This window comes from Lygodium microphyllum, chromosome 13 (genome assembly GCF_053477565.2).
Source record: "Lygodium microphyllum isolate KBCC chromosome 13, Lygodium_microphyllum_v1.1.10, whole genome shotgun sequence".
NCBI lineage: Eukaryota > Viridiplantae > Streptophyta > Polypodiopsida > Schizaeales > Lygodiaceae > Lygodium > Lygodium microphyllum.
In genome coordinates this window covers 58,811,171-58,826,726 of record NC_141147.1, presented here as the reverse complement: position 1 = coordinate 58,826,726, position 15,556 = coordinate 58,811,171, and the positions used below count along the sequence as shown (strand labels likewise).

At 43.4% G+C, this 15,556-nt stretch overlaps 1 protein-coding gene across 4 annotated transcripts in view; it reads left to right on the top strand.

Moving 5' to 3' along the window:
- LOC148026667 (uncharacterized) overlaps positions 1–15,556 on the top strand; it is a 248,372-nt gene that overhangs the window by 39,014 nt on the left and 193,802 nt on the right. For all 4 annotated transcript variants that reach the window (XR_015692863.1, XR_015692864.1, XM_087691139.1 and 1 more), the window contains exon 3: positions 12,756–12,853. Coding sequence is in view for 2 of the 4 variants with exons in the window: in XM_087691139.1 (XP_087547265.1) it covers positions 12,767–12,853 (87 nt within the window). In the remaining 2 variants the exon portion in view is untranslated. The remainder of the gene's footprint in view (positions 1–12,755; positions 12,854–15,556) is intronic.

The following is a 15,556-nucleotide window of genomic DNA, read 5'->3' as shown; positions in this document are numbered from 1 at the left end:
TTCTCTATTAAGGAAGGGGATGATCTGAAAGTCAAGCTGGCTGAATATAGGCAGTTACTTGTCGAGTTCACCACTATTGGCTCTCCAAAGTTAGATGACGATCATGTTAAATTCTTCTTGAATAAGTTGCCCGAAAAATACTTCAATTTCTTTCAACACATCATCTCCCAATCTCAATTTCCAACCTTCTACGAGTTTGAGTACTAGTTCTTGCGTTACGCGAGGCTGCATGATCAAGTTCACAAGAAATCCTTATCACAGCCTTATTCAGAGTAGAGGGGATTGGTTGCCTCTTCTTCGTGAGGGAAAACCACCAATGGCAAGAACTCGCAAGATGCGAAGGCAAGCCAATCCAAGGGTGACTCCTCTTCCTCAGATGGAACCAAAGAATCTAAACCTATCTGGCAACAACTCCCTAAGAAAAACTTATTTTGCATACATTGCCATAGAGCAGGCCATGTGGACGAGGAGTGTCGCTCCAAGGCCCAAGGTCTTCCACCTAAAAAGCCTCTGCAGACCGCTGTGATTGCACAGTCCAGTGGGGCTATGCCTTTTTCCTCTGCTTCATCTGCTCCTTCGGCACTCGCCATTGCTGTTGGACATATGACTCGAGTACAATCTCAGCAGCCCATCTCTTTCACTACCCCTGAGGGATTGGCTAATTAGTCTGCAAGTTCATATCCCGTTGCACTTCATGCATCTATCTCACCTTCCTTCCCACCTCGTCAAGCATTCCCTTGGTAGAGCCTTGCTACTGGACGCATGTGATGGTAGCCATCTTCTTAGACTAGCATGCCTCTAGGTCCTTTCGGATACCCTAGGTCAGTCTAGTATTCATTTTTTGCACTGTTAGAGGCCCATAGGATTCATTGTCCTTAGCTTTTCCATTCTTTTGAATTCTACTGCATTAACTTACACACATACACATTCATTGCATTTATTTTGAGTTAGATTTTTGTTCTGTTATATTTTCCTTTGGAGCATCTCACCACTAATCTCTGTGTTTGCAGATTCTCATCTCTTTTAAGGGTTTTGTCTTTTAGTGTAGGGCTAACTTGCAGATTGCTTTGGTCTTACCTGGGCTAGAGACGTGGGGATGCGCACCAGTCCTTTCATGGTTTCATCATCCTAGGAGTGCTTGCACTTTTTCTAGCATGGGAGTTTCTCCTCCCAAGGCGGATCGTGCAGCATCTCTCTTGATTCTATCCTGGCGGTGACTTCTACCTTGCTCTTCTAGTGGGGTGCTTCATCCACTTCATCCACTTCCTCTCCTTTCATTCCTTACGGTTCTTAGCACCACCCAAAGAGTGACATCAGGCTCCTCTTTCTTCTTCAGCATCTACATCCAGGTTGAGAGGGGGTTTCTACCCTTCTTGGTATTCTACAGGCTTCAACACTTTGTCTTTGACATTGGCTTTTCCCCCCCTGTTGTACCTTACTCTTTGCATTGCATGATTTCATCATCTTTGTACTAGGGCGCTTGGGCCAATGAACAATTTTTCCATGAGGGACATTGTCCAAGTGGCACCTGCTGCAAGAGCATTCTTCAGCATGTAGCATACTTTACATCTAATTGTGCAGAGTACCACTTGAGCGGATCCTAAGTTGTTTCCACCGGCGGGTGTTGTTACCACACCACCATCCTCCATCACATGGATACCTCATCAGCTATGTTTCCTCATCGTTAACACCCTGAGTGGATGGGCTAGCTTGTACTGTTTTGTGATGTGTTGGGTGTACCCTCCATACTCCTATCTTCTGGGTCACTTTTACTCAATCGGCCGCATCCCATAAAATTTACCTTATTTAACAAAAAAAAAAGTTCCATGTGGTTCCATCCGCCTTTGTAGGGATTGGTAGGCCATTGGGCAGTCGATGTACACCCTTTGTCAGATGCCCTATCCTCTCTGGGGTGACTACTTGGATTTCCTTGGTAAGATAACCATCGCTTTGGGCAGTCGATGTGCATCCTTTGTCCAATGCCCTGGCTGCTTTGGGGTGGGATGCCTTGGGGTCAATAAACATCACAGTGGTTGACCTAACCTTTCGGCTCAGTTTTGGGCCTGAGAGGGGGTGTTGAGCTAAAATATGCATTACTTGCTGATTAGCCTCTTAAACAGCCCCAAAACACACTAAAAATTTCTCTTTTAAAGTAAAAACCCTAAAATAGGGAGCGGTTCGAGAGAGTTCAGTGAAAACCCTAAAACGGGGAGCGGTTTGAGAGAGTTCAGTGGAAGCCCTAATTTTTGGGGCGCCCTCCCACATCTATAAATAGACAGGCTGCCCCCATTCAGATTCATTCCCTCTGTGCAGGTTTCTCACTCCACGTGCAGATTTCAGCCATCAGCCTCCTCCGACGTGGCTGTCCAGCTCTCGGGACTGCTGCCCCTCTATCCGTGTTTATTCCTGTTGCTGGCGCCTTCATCCATGCTGACGTCAGCTGTTGGCGATATCATCATCTGCAGCGATCTGATCATCCAGTCATTGCCAGCCACATTAGACACTACTTCAGCCTACTGTTTACAACAGACTGTGCACAGTTTCCAATCTCCGATCGGTGGTACACTACTGCGTTTACCAGTTTCCAGCCTCCAAACTCTTGTGTTTTGGTGACCAGCCTGCTGCCATTCACTATTCAGCCCTAGCACTTTTCTTCACATCTATGACACAAAAATATATCCCCTAGATCGAGCTACCTGTTGAGATATTGAGCTCCACTCATGATATGCCAGGGTGACCGTTGTGCATTTATGTCACCGACTTGTTAGCTGCAGATGCGGTTGGTACACCGCCCATGAATAATAGCTAGATGACAGCTATCCTTATCTACTCTAGTTCGTGGTTCAGTTAGTATGCCACCTTAGTTAGTTGAGTTTGGTTTGAGACCCATATATAGGGTTCTTCTATTTCTTTGTACTTGAGTTCTTTTTGGCTTACACAACTAAGAAGAGGAAAACTGTTTTCAGCCTCCACCTTTGTGTGTATTCCCCCATTGTGTAAGTGAGAAAGCTACAAGTGAGACTCTTTCCTTCTCTTCCACAATCTTGACATGGTATCACAGTCTGGTTCGTGGTAAGGAGCTCAAGAAAGCAAACCAAGTTCGCGGTGTTCTGGTAAGAGGACCAGTGTTGCTTTCATTTTTCGAGTTTGGGAGCAAGTCTCTGCAGGTAGCACAGCCGGAAAGTGTGAGAGTGCATTGTCTCAGATTGAGACGCCCTTCGCGATGTAGCAAGAGGGCAGTATATGCTGCGGGTAAGGGATTTAGCCCTTGATTGCCCTGTTTTTTTTATTTGAGGCCATTTCGGGGCCTGTTTTGGAGGCAGAAGTTTTCCGCACGCACTTAGAAAAAGGCCCTGTTTTTTGCTGTGCGACCACTGTTCTACAAGTCGGTGAAAAGTTGCCATAGAAATTGCATCGTATGCCTGTGCGGAGAGACATTGGGAGTTATAGAATCATCCTTGTTGCCTGTTGATGCAAAATCGTCACTAGGAAGTGACTGTGTGGTCAAATACCACTTTCGTCAGTTTTGCAGATTTGCCCTTATGAGGCTGAAGCTGTGTTTTGTAGTGACAGAATTCTTTGCACTGTTCTGTAATAGCATCTGATTCTCTTTCACAGATTGTCACTGAAAAGCTTGACAAGAACAATTTCCAAGCATGGAAGTTTAGAATGACGAATTTCCTTATGGGAAAAGGATATTGGGAATTCGTTGCAGGAAATGAAGAAGAACCAGTTCTTCTTGATGTTCCCAATCAACAGCAAATGCAGGTATTTAAAGGATGGCATGAGAGAGTCAGAAAAGTTATGTACTGGCTGTCTATCAGTATTTCAGACTCTATGATTGTGCATATTCAGGATGCAAATACGCCAAAGGAGGCATGGGATACTTTGTCAAAAATGTATAGCACAAATACGCAAGCCAGGAAAATGCAGCTCAAGCAAGAGTTGCACAATGTGCAAAGAGAAAGTATGAGCATCAATGACTACCACATGAAGGTGAAGAAAATTGCAGATGTACTTGCTTTCATTGGGTCACCAGCGGAAGATGATGATTTAGTTTCTGTGACCTTGAATGGTCTAGGAAAGGATTATGCACAGTTCCGAACATCCATTTCCGTCCGTGAAAGATTTTCTGATTTTGAGGAGTTGATTGCTCTTCTAATTTCTGAGGAGCAGAGAAATGGTGGTGCACCTTCTTCAGGAGGAACTTCAAAAGAAACTGTCTTCTACTCAAATACTGGAAGAGGTAGAGGCAGAGGTAGAGGTAGAGGAGGCCGATCTGGAGGCCATGGTAGAAATCAGAATATGCAGCAAACTCAAGAAACCAGTCCTATGGAGAAGGACGTGGTAACTCTAGAGGCAGGGGGAGCCAAAGAGGTCGTGGTGAATGGCAAAGAGGCCAAAATGCAAACAACAATGTTGAATGCTACTACTATGGTAAAATGGGTCATATGGCTAAAGACTGTTATAAAAAGCAGAATGACATCATGAATGGAAAATTGCAACAAGGGAATTATGCATCTTCTAGTAGACAGGGTGATGACAGAAATGAGCATTTGTTTATGGTGCAGCACATGAACAATTCTGTGACAAGTGCAGAAGAAAGCAACGAAGTGTGGTATGTTGACTCAGGTGCGTCAAACCTCATGACAGGTCATGCAGAATGGATGCAAGATGCAAGAAAAATGGAAAAACTAGGATTTATGGAGACTGGTGATGATACTGCACATCCTGTTGTGCAGATTGGAAAAATTCCTTTGTCTATGCAAGATGGGAAAAAGAAATACCTGTCAGATGTATTTCATGTCCCGAATATCACCAAGAATCTGGTTTCTGTTGGTCAAATGGTTGAGCAGGGCTTGCAGGTCAGATTTAATCCTCATGGATGCTTTATTGAGGATATAAAAAATAAAGGTCGCTTGATAACAAAAGGAAAGAAGAAGGGTAGAATGTTTACGTTGGATGCAGACATGCCTGAATTGAGTGCAGCAATGTTTGCACATGGGACCGGTGTAGTTGCAGATATTGATGTCTGGTATAAACGCATTGGTCATGTTAATGTACAACGACTTAAATCAATGCAGGCCCAAAATATTGTTGCAGGATTGCCTAAATTCAAGGTTGCAGAAATGCATAAGGTATGTGAAGCTTGTCAATTTGGAAAACAGGCAAGGAAACAATTTCCTAGACATGTTCAAGAGAGTAAGAAGACATTGGAATTTATCAACTCTGATGTGTGGACTACTAAAGCTGCATCTATTGGAGGCTGTCATTATTTTGTCACTTTTATTGATGACTATAGTAGAAAAATTTGGGTGTATTTTATGAAAAAGAAAAGTGAAGTGTTTGGGCATTTCAAAACTCTTAAAGCTATGGTTGAAAAAGAAACAGGCCTGCAAATAAAATGCCTAAGGTCAGATGGATGGGGAGAGTACCTCTCAAATGAGTTTGCAAGGTTCTTGCAGGAGCATGGCATAAAGCAGCAATATTCATGCAGTCATACCCCACAACAAAATGGAATTGCAGAAAGGAAAAACAAGTATATTGAAGAGGTATCTCGTGCCATGCTCAACGAAAAAGACTTGCCAGATTTTTACTGGGCTAAGGCAGTTGCTACAACAGTCTACATAATGAACAGGACTCCCACTACAGTAATGTATGGCATGACTCCAGAGGAGAGGTATACTGGTAGGAAACCAGATATTTCTCATTTGAAAATTTTTTGTTGCATTGCCTATGTTCATGTGCCAGATGAGTTGAGATCCAAGTTGGATCCAAAAGCTGAGAAGTGCATCTTTATTGGTTATTCTTTACAGCAGAAAGGGTATAGATGCTATAACCCTTCTACTCGTAAGCTTACAGTGAGCAGAGATGTTGTTTTTTATGAGATGAGTAGCTGGTATAAATCAGTAAATGTGATTGATAATGTAGATGCACAAAATGGTAATGCTGCACAGAATTCACAGCAGCAGTCACAATATATTAGTGGACCTGGAGTGTCCTCTAGCAATGGTTCACATTCTTCGCCATGGACAGGCAGATTGAGATCAGGAGAATCTCCTCAAAGCAATGCAGATAGTGGTATGCAGGTATTACGAAAAGGAAAAGAGAAGGTAGATCAGCCCATGTTTGATGTGAATACAGGTCACTCTTATGTGGATGGTGAATCCAGTGGCTCAGAACAGAGCATTGATGATGAGTTGGGTATTCCTTCTGTTGTTACACCTGGAGTAAGGAAGACCAAGGATGTTTTGAGAGCACCTGAAAGTGAGCCTACTTTGCGCAGGTCTACAAGAGCTAGGTATCCTGTGGATAGGCTGAAATATGATGGATTTACAGCCGTTCACTATGCTTATATAGTCAAAGTGATACAGGAACCAAAACCCACTTCTTTTGAGCAAGCCATGGGAAAAGAAAAATGGGAGAAAGCCATGGATGAAGAAATGGATGCCTTGGAAGCAAATGCTACATGGGAATTGGTACCTTTGTCTAAAGATAATAATGCAATTGGTTGTAAGTGGGTTTATAAGGTGAAGTACAATGCAGATGGTTCTGTGAACAGATAAAAGGCAAGATTAGTAGTCAAGGGGTATGCACAAACATATGGCATTGATTATGAAGAAACATTCAGTCCGGTTGTAAGGTGGCAACCATAAGAGCAGTCATTGCTATGGTTGCATCAAAGGGATGGTCTTTACATCAGATGGATGTAAAAAATGCCTTCTTGCATGGTGATTTGCAAGAAGAGGTCTATATGGAGCAGCCACCACGTTATGTGCATGCTATTCATCCTGAGTTTGTTTGCAGGTTGAAGAAAGCCTTGTATGGCTTGAAGCAAGTACCTAGAGCATGGTCTGACAAGATAGGACAGTATCTTGTCACTATTGGCTTTCAGATTTCCAAGGCAGATTTCTCACTTTATGTGAGAAAAACAAAGAAAGGTATTATGCTACTTGTCATTTATGTTGATGATTTGATTATGACAGGTGATAGTGATGAAGATATCCTTTATGTGAAAATGCTATTGAAGTAGAAGTTTGAGATGAAGGATTTGGGAGAGCTGCGTTATTTCTTGGGCATTGAGGTGATTAGATCACCAAGTGGGATACGGCTCTTGCAGAGGCAGTATGGATTCGACATGCTGTCCAAATATGGGATGACAGGCTGTAAGCCTATTTCAGTTCCTTTGGAGCAGAATGTGAAGCTGAGCCCAGATGCAGGTGAGTTTCTGGAAGACCCTACTATATACAGACGCATAGTAGGAAGTTTGATTTATATGACTATTACTAGGCCAGATTTGAGCTATGCTGTTGGATTGGTAAGCCAGTTTATGCAAGCTCCAAGGAAACCGCATTTGGATGCGGCTAGACGCATACTCAGGTATGTGAAGTCCACATTGCAGTATGGACTATTTTATGAGACTGGGGTTCAGATACAATTGCATGGATACACTGATGCTGATTGGGTTGGTAGTATTTTTGATAGACGATCTACCGGTGGATATGTGTTCTCTTTTGGGAGTGCTGCAGTCACTTGGAGCAGCAAGAAACAGCCTACAGTTGCCTTGTCGAGCACAGAGGCTGAGTACAGGGTGCAGCAATGGCTGCGTGTGAGGTAGCTTGGTTGCATAAGCTACTTTATGATATGCATCAGCCTACAGATGGGCCAGTTGTCATTTATTGTGACAACATGAGTAGTATACACTTGGCAAATAACCCAGTCTATCATGCTAGAACAAAGCACATTGAGGTGCATTATCACTATGTGCGGGAGAGGGTTTTACTAGGTCTTATTGATCTAGTTTATGTCAGCACAGAGGATCAGGTAGCTACCATATTTACGAAAGCATTGGGCACAGAGAAGCTGCGCAAGTTCAGAGACCTGCTTGGTATGCAGGAATTGGGATTGAGCTCGAGGGGGAGTGTTGAGATATCGAGCTCCACTCGTAATATGCCAGGGTGACCGTTGTACATTTATGTCACCGACTTGTTAGCTGCAGATGCGGTTGGTACACCGCCCATGAATAATAGCTAGATGACAGCTATCCTTATCTACTCTAGTTCGTGGCTCAGTTAGTATGCAACCTTAGTTAGTTGAGTTTGGTTTGAGACCCATATATAGGGTTCTTCTATTTCTCTGTACTTGAGTTCTTTTTGGCTTACACAACTAAGAAGAGGAAAACTGTTTTCAGCCTCCACCTTTGTGTGTATTCCCCCATTGTGTAAGTGAGAAAGCTACAAGTGAGACTCCTTCCTTCTCTTCCACAATCTTGACACTACCTTTATCCCCAAAAAGTAAGACAATAAACTAAGGTTTGTCATCTCAAATGTAACATAGAGCTTGGCCTTAATTTCCACTATTGCAGAAGAATGTAAGCTAGTGATGGGTAAGTCATCTATGTACAACACGATATAGTTGATTCCCTTGAAGTAATACAAACATATAAGTTCGTGTCATAAAGGGTAGAATGGTACTTATGAGTTCGAAGAAACTCATCCATCCTCTGGAAGCAAGAGCGTGATACTTGCTTCAACCCATAAAGAGCTTTCTAAAAGCAAAATACCTTATCTTTTTGGTTTGTAGAAAATCTCGGTGGCTACTCCACATAGACTTTCTCTTCCAGATAACCATTTAGAAAGGTACTTTTGATATCTATTTGATAGATCGGCTAATTGTGGTGAGCGGCTAGTACAATCGACAAATGACATGATGTCAACCACGTAGGAGGAGTAAAGGTCTCTTCATTGTCAATGCCTTGCTTTTGTCGAAACCCTTGCATGAGAAGGTGAGCCTTGTACTTGTCTAAAGTCCCATCAGACTATAACTTGGTTCTGAAGATCCACTTCATCCCGATGACTTTCTTGTGATATCTCTATCAATAGTCTCTAGCTCCTTCTTCATGGTCTCTCCCCATTGGTAGTGCTATAAGTAGCAATGTAAATGAAGCTTGAGGTGCAAGCTGGGTAGATCTTCTAGGGCCCTCTAGAGTGGAATCTGGTGGAAGGAACCTCGAATCCCACATAGTTTTTTGTGCCAATAAGCCAAAGAATTTGTAGGAAGGCTAGGAGTACACATTATAGAATGTGAACATGGTGGGCTATGAGATCACTTGCTATACAAAAATGGTAGTATTTCCATGGTATCTTGTTAAAGGAATAATGTGACTTGATCATTAGAGGACTTAGGAGCCTCTATGGTAGAGAACTTGGCAAGAAGTTGTCGATACTCAACCAACTTGACCTTTAAGTCATTATGATCGACGGAGTTTTGAAGCTCATGATTAAGATTTATGTGATGGATCCTATCTCGAGCCGCATAGCGGTTATTGAAGTGTGCCCAACACTCTAATCCTAAATCAAAATGTTGAAGCTGAGAATGAAACTCAAGCAATAAGCCCTACATCAGCTAAACAATAGTAAAGGTATTCCTAGCCTTCCATGAGTAGACTACCTCATGTGGAACAAGTGCGGGATTAGGTTGGGGTTCAAACCCTTTTATAATATTCCTTAGGTTTTGGGATTCTAGAATATGTCTCATCAAATTGAACCTTGCTTGATATTACTATTTGGTCCAATTAGGACCAAGTAGTGTAGTTTTGGACCTTGCTTGATATTACTATCAATTGAACTCGTTAGTATGGGTCTTGTGAGTAAAGAGATGTTTGGCTAATGAGGAAGAAGAACCATGAGGTATATGATACGTGGGATAAGACGGATAATGTGGATAAGGAGATGATGGAGGAGTATAAGGAGGTGGGTAGGCAAAATTAGATTGAAAGTATCTAATGGGTGCCAATTGATGTGGAGGCATTGGAACATGAATGTTTCCATTGGGTGCAGTGGAGGTGGAGGCATAGGATACATGAGCCCTATCCAAATGTTAGTTGGGGCACAACAAAATGACTAGAAGTCCCACTAGGTAATGCCATGGTGGCAAACTGTGGAAGCAATTGATCCACACTTGGTAAGGGTATCATTCCTAGGCCATGAAAATCCCAAAGGTGCGGGAAAAGGAGGATGAGCCTCCATCATGGATACACCTCCAGACTGAGGAAAAGACAAGGTCCTAAAGTCTGTGTCTAAGGATGAAGCAACTCTCGGTGTGATGTGTGGTGATATATGAGGTACAGTTAATGGAGAGGAAAATGATAGTGTAGCGGAAGTAGAGGGTGGGATGGGTGAGAGATTATATGGATTGGTTGATGCAGTTGTTGGAAATAATTTTGGTTCCTTTTGTCCATTAAATGCATTGAATGATAATGGAGATCATTCATCTACTTCAAAATGACCTTGAGAAGAGACTTGTCTTTATGCCAGGTACATATCTGACATCATGCAAAATCCGTTCTTGACCATTTTCAAGGGCCAAGTGAATGGTACCTACACCCTCTATTTCACATGTGTAATTGTTGCCCAAGTAAACATTGCCTAGGCAACCTGAAGTGTATTCAAAAAATGACTCCAAAAGAGGGAGTGACATGAAAACAGGCACTCTTGTCCACTATCCATGATTGAGACAGCCCATCATGAGCTGAAAGTAAGGCATCAATCACCTCCTTTTTAGTGATGTGAATATCACCTTCTGCTGCCATAATATTTGCATCATTATATGAGGCTACAACAAGTAGCTCTCCAGTGTGAGAGAGCTCTTCAATAACCACACTACATGCAACATTTGCCTTTGCAACTTCTTTTGGGGGAGAGCTATCATCATCTTTCTTGTCATCATTCTTTTTCTTTCCTTGTTGTTTCTTTCTTTCTTGCTCTTTCTTGTAGTAGCGACAATTGGGCTTTTTATGCCCTTTATGTCCACATTGATAGTAGATGACATCTTGCTATTTGCCCTTGCTTTTACTCCTACTTTTTCCTTTATTTCTTGCATTATTGCATAGCTTTCTTCCATGAATCATAGCCTTTACATAACAAGAAGGCTCACTACAATCCATGACCATGACATAGTCTAGAGATGAAGTCTATCTATCTAATAGTCTAGAAACCCTTATAGACATACATAAAACTGGTTCAAGAAGAGCCTTTGGTTGTCCCATCTTTCTATCCTATAAGACATGACGTTGTTTACCATCCCATGGCACTCTCACCTTAGCATTAAGAGGCTATCCAAGCCCTCATCTAAGCCTTATATCATGTAAAATAGGTTTTATAATCTACTCATATGCTTGTTGCCAATCCTCCTGAATTACCACTCTGCGAATCTAAATCATTTTGATAGGTTGATTATGCATCATATCCTCATTAAAGGTGGCATCATTGCTTTGAGACTGGAATGAGCAGAGATAGAGTTGAGAGGTGAGAGAATCGAGTAAGAGTGTACCAGTGTGTTGCACGGTACACAAAGAATAAAAATGTTTTTATATGTTAGGGTACAAGTAAAGGGTGTGTTTACACCCGTAAGTTTATACACACGGGATAAATGGGAGTTTACACCCACAGGGGCTTTACACCCAACACTAGAAACATGCAAAAACGAAATTTACTCAATGGGAGGGCAAGCTCTCTATTTATAGAAAGTTTGGGGCCTACCAAATAAGGATTTACATGTGGGACATTGAAACTCCCAAACTGATCCCGGTTTAGAAGAATGGTTAATTAACTTAAGTTTTGGGGTTGTTTCATAAAAGCTAATGGTAATTTAGCTTAAAAGCTACTCCATCAAATGTGGTTGTTTTTTAGGATCTGGTTGTTTCTAGCTTACATCATTTCTGTTGGTTGATTGAGGGCTAAGGATCCAAGAATAGAAGACATGTAGATGTTGAAATGATCGTGTAATGCTGTGCTTGGAATCTGTGTACTCTTGTGATCTCTTAGAATAGAATATAAATCAGAAGGGAGTTATATATCGGTCATTTGTGACTAGTTTGGTGCTTGTGTAGTTCTATTGGACCATATTGTCCCTATTTCACTTTTGCAATTTAGTTTTTAGCGATGTTTATGTATACTATACATGTAATAAATGGGTGTTTATTCATGATTTTCTACAACATATTGATTAAACGTAAATATGTTGGGATTTATAGGCCTTGAAGTTTTTGTTGAGTACAACCATACCTGCACCTTTGGCACAAATGCACGGATCGTGGGTTTGGGCCTTGCTTGATATTACTATTTCATCAAAACTTTGATGTTTTGATCCCTAGTATCAATTGCTTTGATGATGGGAGAAACAATTGCTAGCTTCACTACTTTTGACAACTTTGGACTTATCAGTGTTTGTCATTGATCATCAGCTTGTTATTGCAATCACTATGCAATGTTGTGGCCAAACAATCCCAAAAACCATTGGGAGAGCCTACAAGGTTTTTTAACTAATAGCACAATTGTCTCATTAACATGTTTCTATTGCCACTTGTTTGTCTCATGTCCTATTTTCGAAAATTATCATGGCAACATGTTATAGCATCCCTTCCTTTTTTGAGTGGCCCTTTTCTCTTCCTTTGGAAGATAGAGCATCTCATCAAGGGTTGTGTTTTCTTGCTTTGCCTTCATACATTCTTGTGTTTGTATTATGCTTGAACTTGAACTTATATTTAATTAGAGAGTATAATCTTACAAAAACCATACAATCATTGTTTTTTTTTCCCTTGATTTTAAAAACATGACATAGCTAAATATATTTGGCTTTCAAAGAATGTTGTTTATTTTTCCATTTTATGAATTGAAAAATCTATCACGCTATAGTGATAGTAATAGTATCATGATCTATAGAACTTTTTACAACTTTTTAAACCATTTTTGTAGGAAACAAAGGCATGGAAGTATCCCAACCATGTGGCATGGTTTCATCCACAACTTCTGAGGATCACTCCAAGCATCAAGAATGCTTGCCAAAAACCCAGGTCACTAATGCTTTCTAGTACATCATTATTAAATAAAGTTAATGGTTGAGAGCTAAGCTTTAAACAACATCAGCAGCTTAGTGTTCTCAAGTTAATGTACTCTATGTCCATCACTTGGAGACCACATATGAATTATATTAAGGTCCTGTCAAATTGTCAAGGTTGAGTTGTTATTGTTTTAAGTAGACTCCAAAAACCAATTTCATCTAGGCTATTTTGTATTGAAAGTCTGGGATTCTCTTTGCCATTGTCGAATGTCACTTGTTGCAAATTGCTACTTCTTCAATTATAATAAAGTGCTTTGTGCTATTGTTCTTATCCCTTCCTTCTTCCTAACTTTCTTGGTTTTGTGAAATTGGTGTCATGATTTTTTTGAAAAAGAAGGGAAGCCTCTTGTATATGTTGTAAAACTTCGGATTTTGTGTAGAGTCTAGGTAAATGTGTGTGCAAATTAATTTTTTTGTGATAGTTGCTTGAATAGGATGTCAAATTACGTTTGAAGATGGAATGCCCATAGAGCCAAGGTTTCGAGAAATGATGATTTTGATTTCACAAAGGGGTGGTATGATAAGGCTTAAAGAAAATATGTGTATGAAGGACAGAAAGGGTTGAGTAGATTGCCACAAGTTTGTCTCTTGTAAGGTTGTTTGTAGCTGTTGGCATGAAGGATGGACCCTTAGTGGGAACTAGGGGCATTACGAAGTCAAAAAGGTTTTGGTTTAAGCCTTGTGTGTGAAGGGGGACTTGTGTTAATTAAAGTTTGCTTTGTAGCCTTTGTAAGACGGCTTACGTGAAAGTAATCAAATTGCTTGTGATTTGGTAGGGCCACTTTGATGGTGTGGCACAAGAACCCTTTGATGCATTGATTAAACTAGAAATAGAAGGTTTGCGCAAACGGATTTATCCTAGCAAACGAAAAATGGCTGTCCTGCCCGTCATGTCGCCGTGCCCCCCCCTGCCTGATCGTCGTGCCCCGCTCGTCTGATCATCATGCCCTGCCCCATCTGTTTGTCGTGCCCCGCCGGTACAATGCCATCGCTAGTGACACCCCCCCTCGCCATTGAGAGGAATAGCACCACTCTCCTCGTCATCACCTGCGCCCCATCCCTCTCGCCTTCGCTAGGGCCCCTATCACAAGCTCCCTGTGCGCCGCCTACGCCCGCCCTGCCCCCTCTGCCTGCACCTACGTGCCCCCCCCCCCCCTCATTTTCCTCCCCTCTGACCCCCGCGTGCTGTCTTGCCGAGAGGCCTGGCCCTTCCCTTTGTCAGGCTGCCACACCACCGCTATCGAAAACAAAAATCCCCCCTTCGCCATCGACACCCCCCCTCCCCCCTCGAGTTGCTCCCTCCCCTTGCAGCAACTCCCCATCTAGTAGCACAGCAGCGTGATAGGTAGATTCTCCCAGAAGGGACGCGCAATGGAAACCTATGGTTAGACGCCGGCGCACTCAACGAGTGCCCCCCAGTCAAACACCTTGCGCGTAGTCCTCTCTGAGGAGCAGCTCTTAGCCGTCTGAGCTAAAGAGCTGGAGCTAATGGAAACAACGATTTATGGTCAGGTAGTAGGACATTCTCCAGCTAGGGCCCAGCTTCAGGACTGGTTTCACTCCACGTTGCGCATCGGCCCAACGCAGATCATGGAGGCAGTCCTATTGGGCCAAGGGATCTCCATGGTCCGCCTCAGCTCGGTAGACGCAACTCGCGAGCTACTCGCCAGTTCACCATATGCATCCACGAGGGGAGTCATATACATGGTCCCTTGGTACAGTGGCTTTACTGTGGAGGCGTTTGCACTCCACAGTAGGTTTCTTCGGCACCTAGTCACCCTTCTTTTCCCCAGCCTGGCGATTGAGTATCGCTAGTTGGTGGAAGACTTTGGACGGCTCTTCGGCACTATTCTTCCCGCGTCCTTCGCGGATACAGTGACAACTGCAGGAGTCCCAAAGGTACGCGTGGCAGTAAAAGAGATCAAGAATATCCCACAGTTCCTAGAGATTGAGGCAGGCGGGCACTCCTTTAGGCAGCATACCATTGTGACTGGGCAACCAGGGCAGTGCCTGCACTGCCACGACTTTGGGCATTAGGCAGCAGTTTATACGCGTTTCGGAGCCAAGGCGACTCCGCCCACAGGTCCGCAGGTAGACGCTGACGGTTTCACACGGGTCCAGAGACGACAGAGAGGGAGACGGCAAGGGGGGGCAGCCAGCTCCTCAGACCCAGCCTCATCAGCAGGGTGTTGGTGGGCAAGCGGCTCCCTCTCGGCAGAGCACTCCATAGCCCCCCCCCCCGTCCGCCCCACCCGACAGGACTGCAGCCCCCCACATTCTCCACATGCGCCACAGACTGCCTCGCCTGAGTTTCCACAGGCCCCTCAAAACCCCCCCCCCCCACACACACACACACACATCCGCCATGCATCTCTAGCCATCCCACCATATCTCAATCCTCTTCCTCCTCATCACCCCCCCTTACCGAGCACCCCCCCTGATCCGCACCTAGGTCACGTGAGCCCCCCTAGACCCACCCCCCCTCTTCCCACAGGAGGTGATGAGCCACACACACCTACCTTCTCTGCACACCAGCAGTCTTCCCCCTCCCATAGAGCCACCAACTCATCTGCCCCCACCACCCGCCACACTTCCCCCTCCCACACAGCCACCAGCTCATCCGCCCCTGCCACCCGCTACACTTTCCCGAGACAGG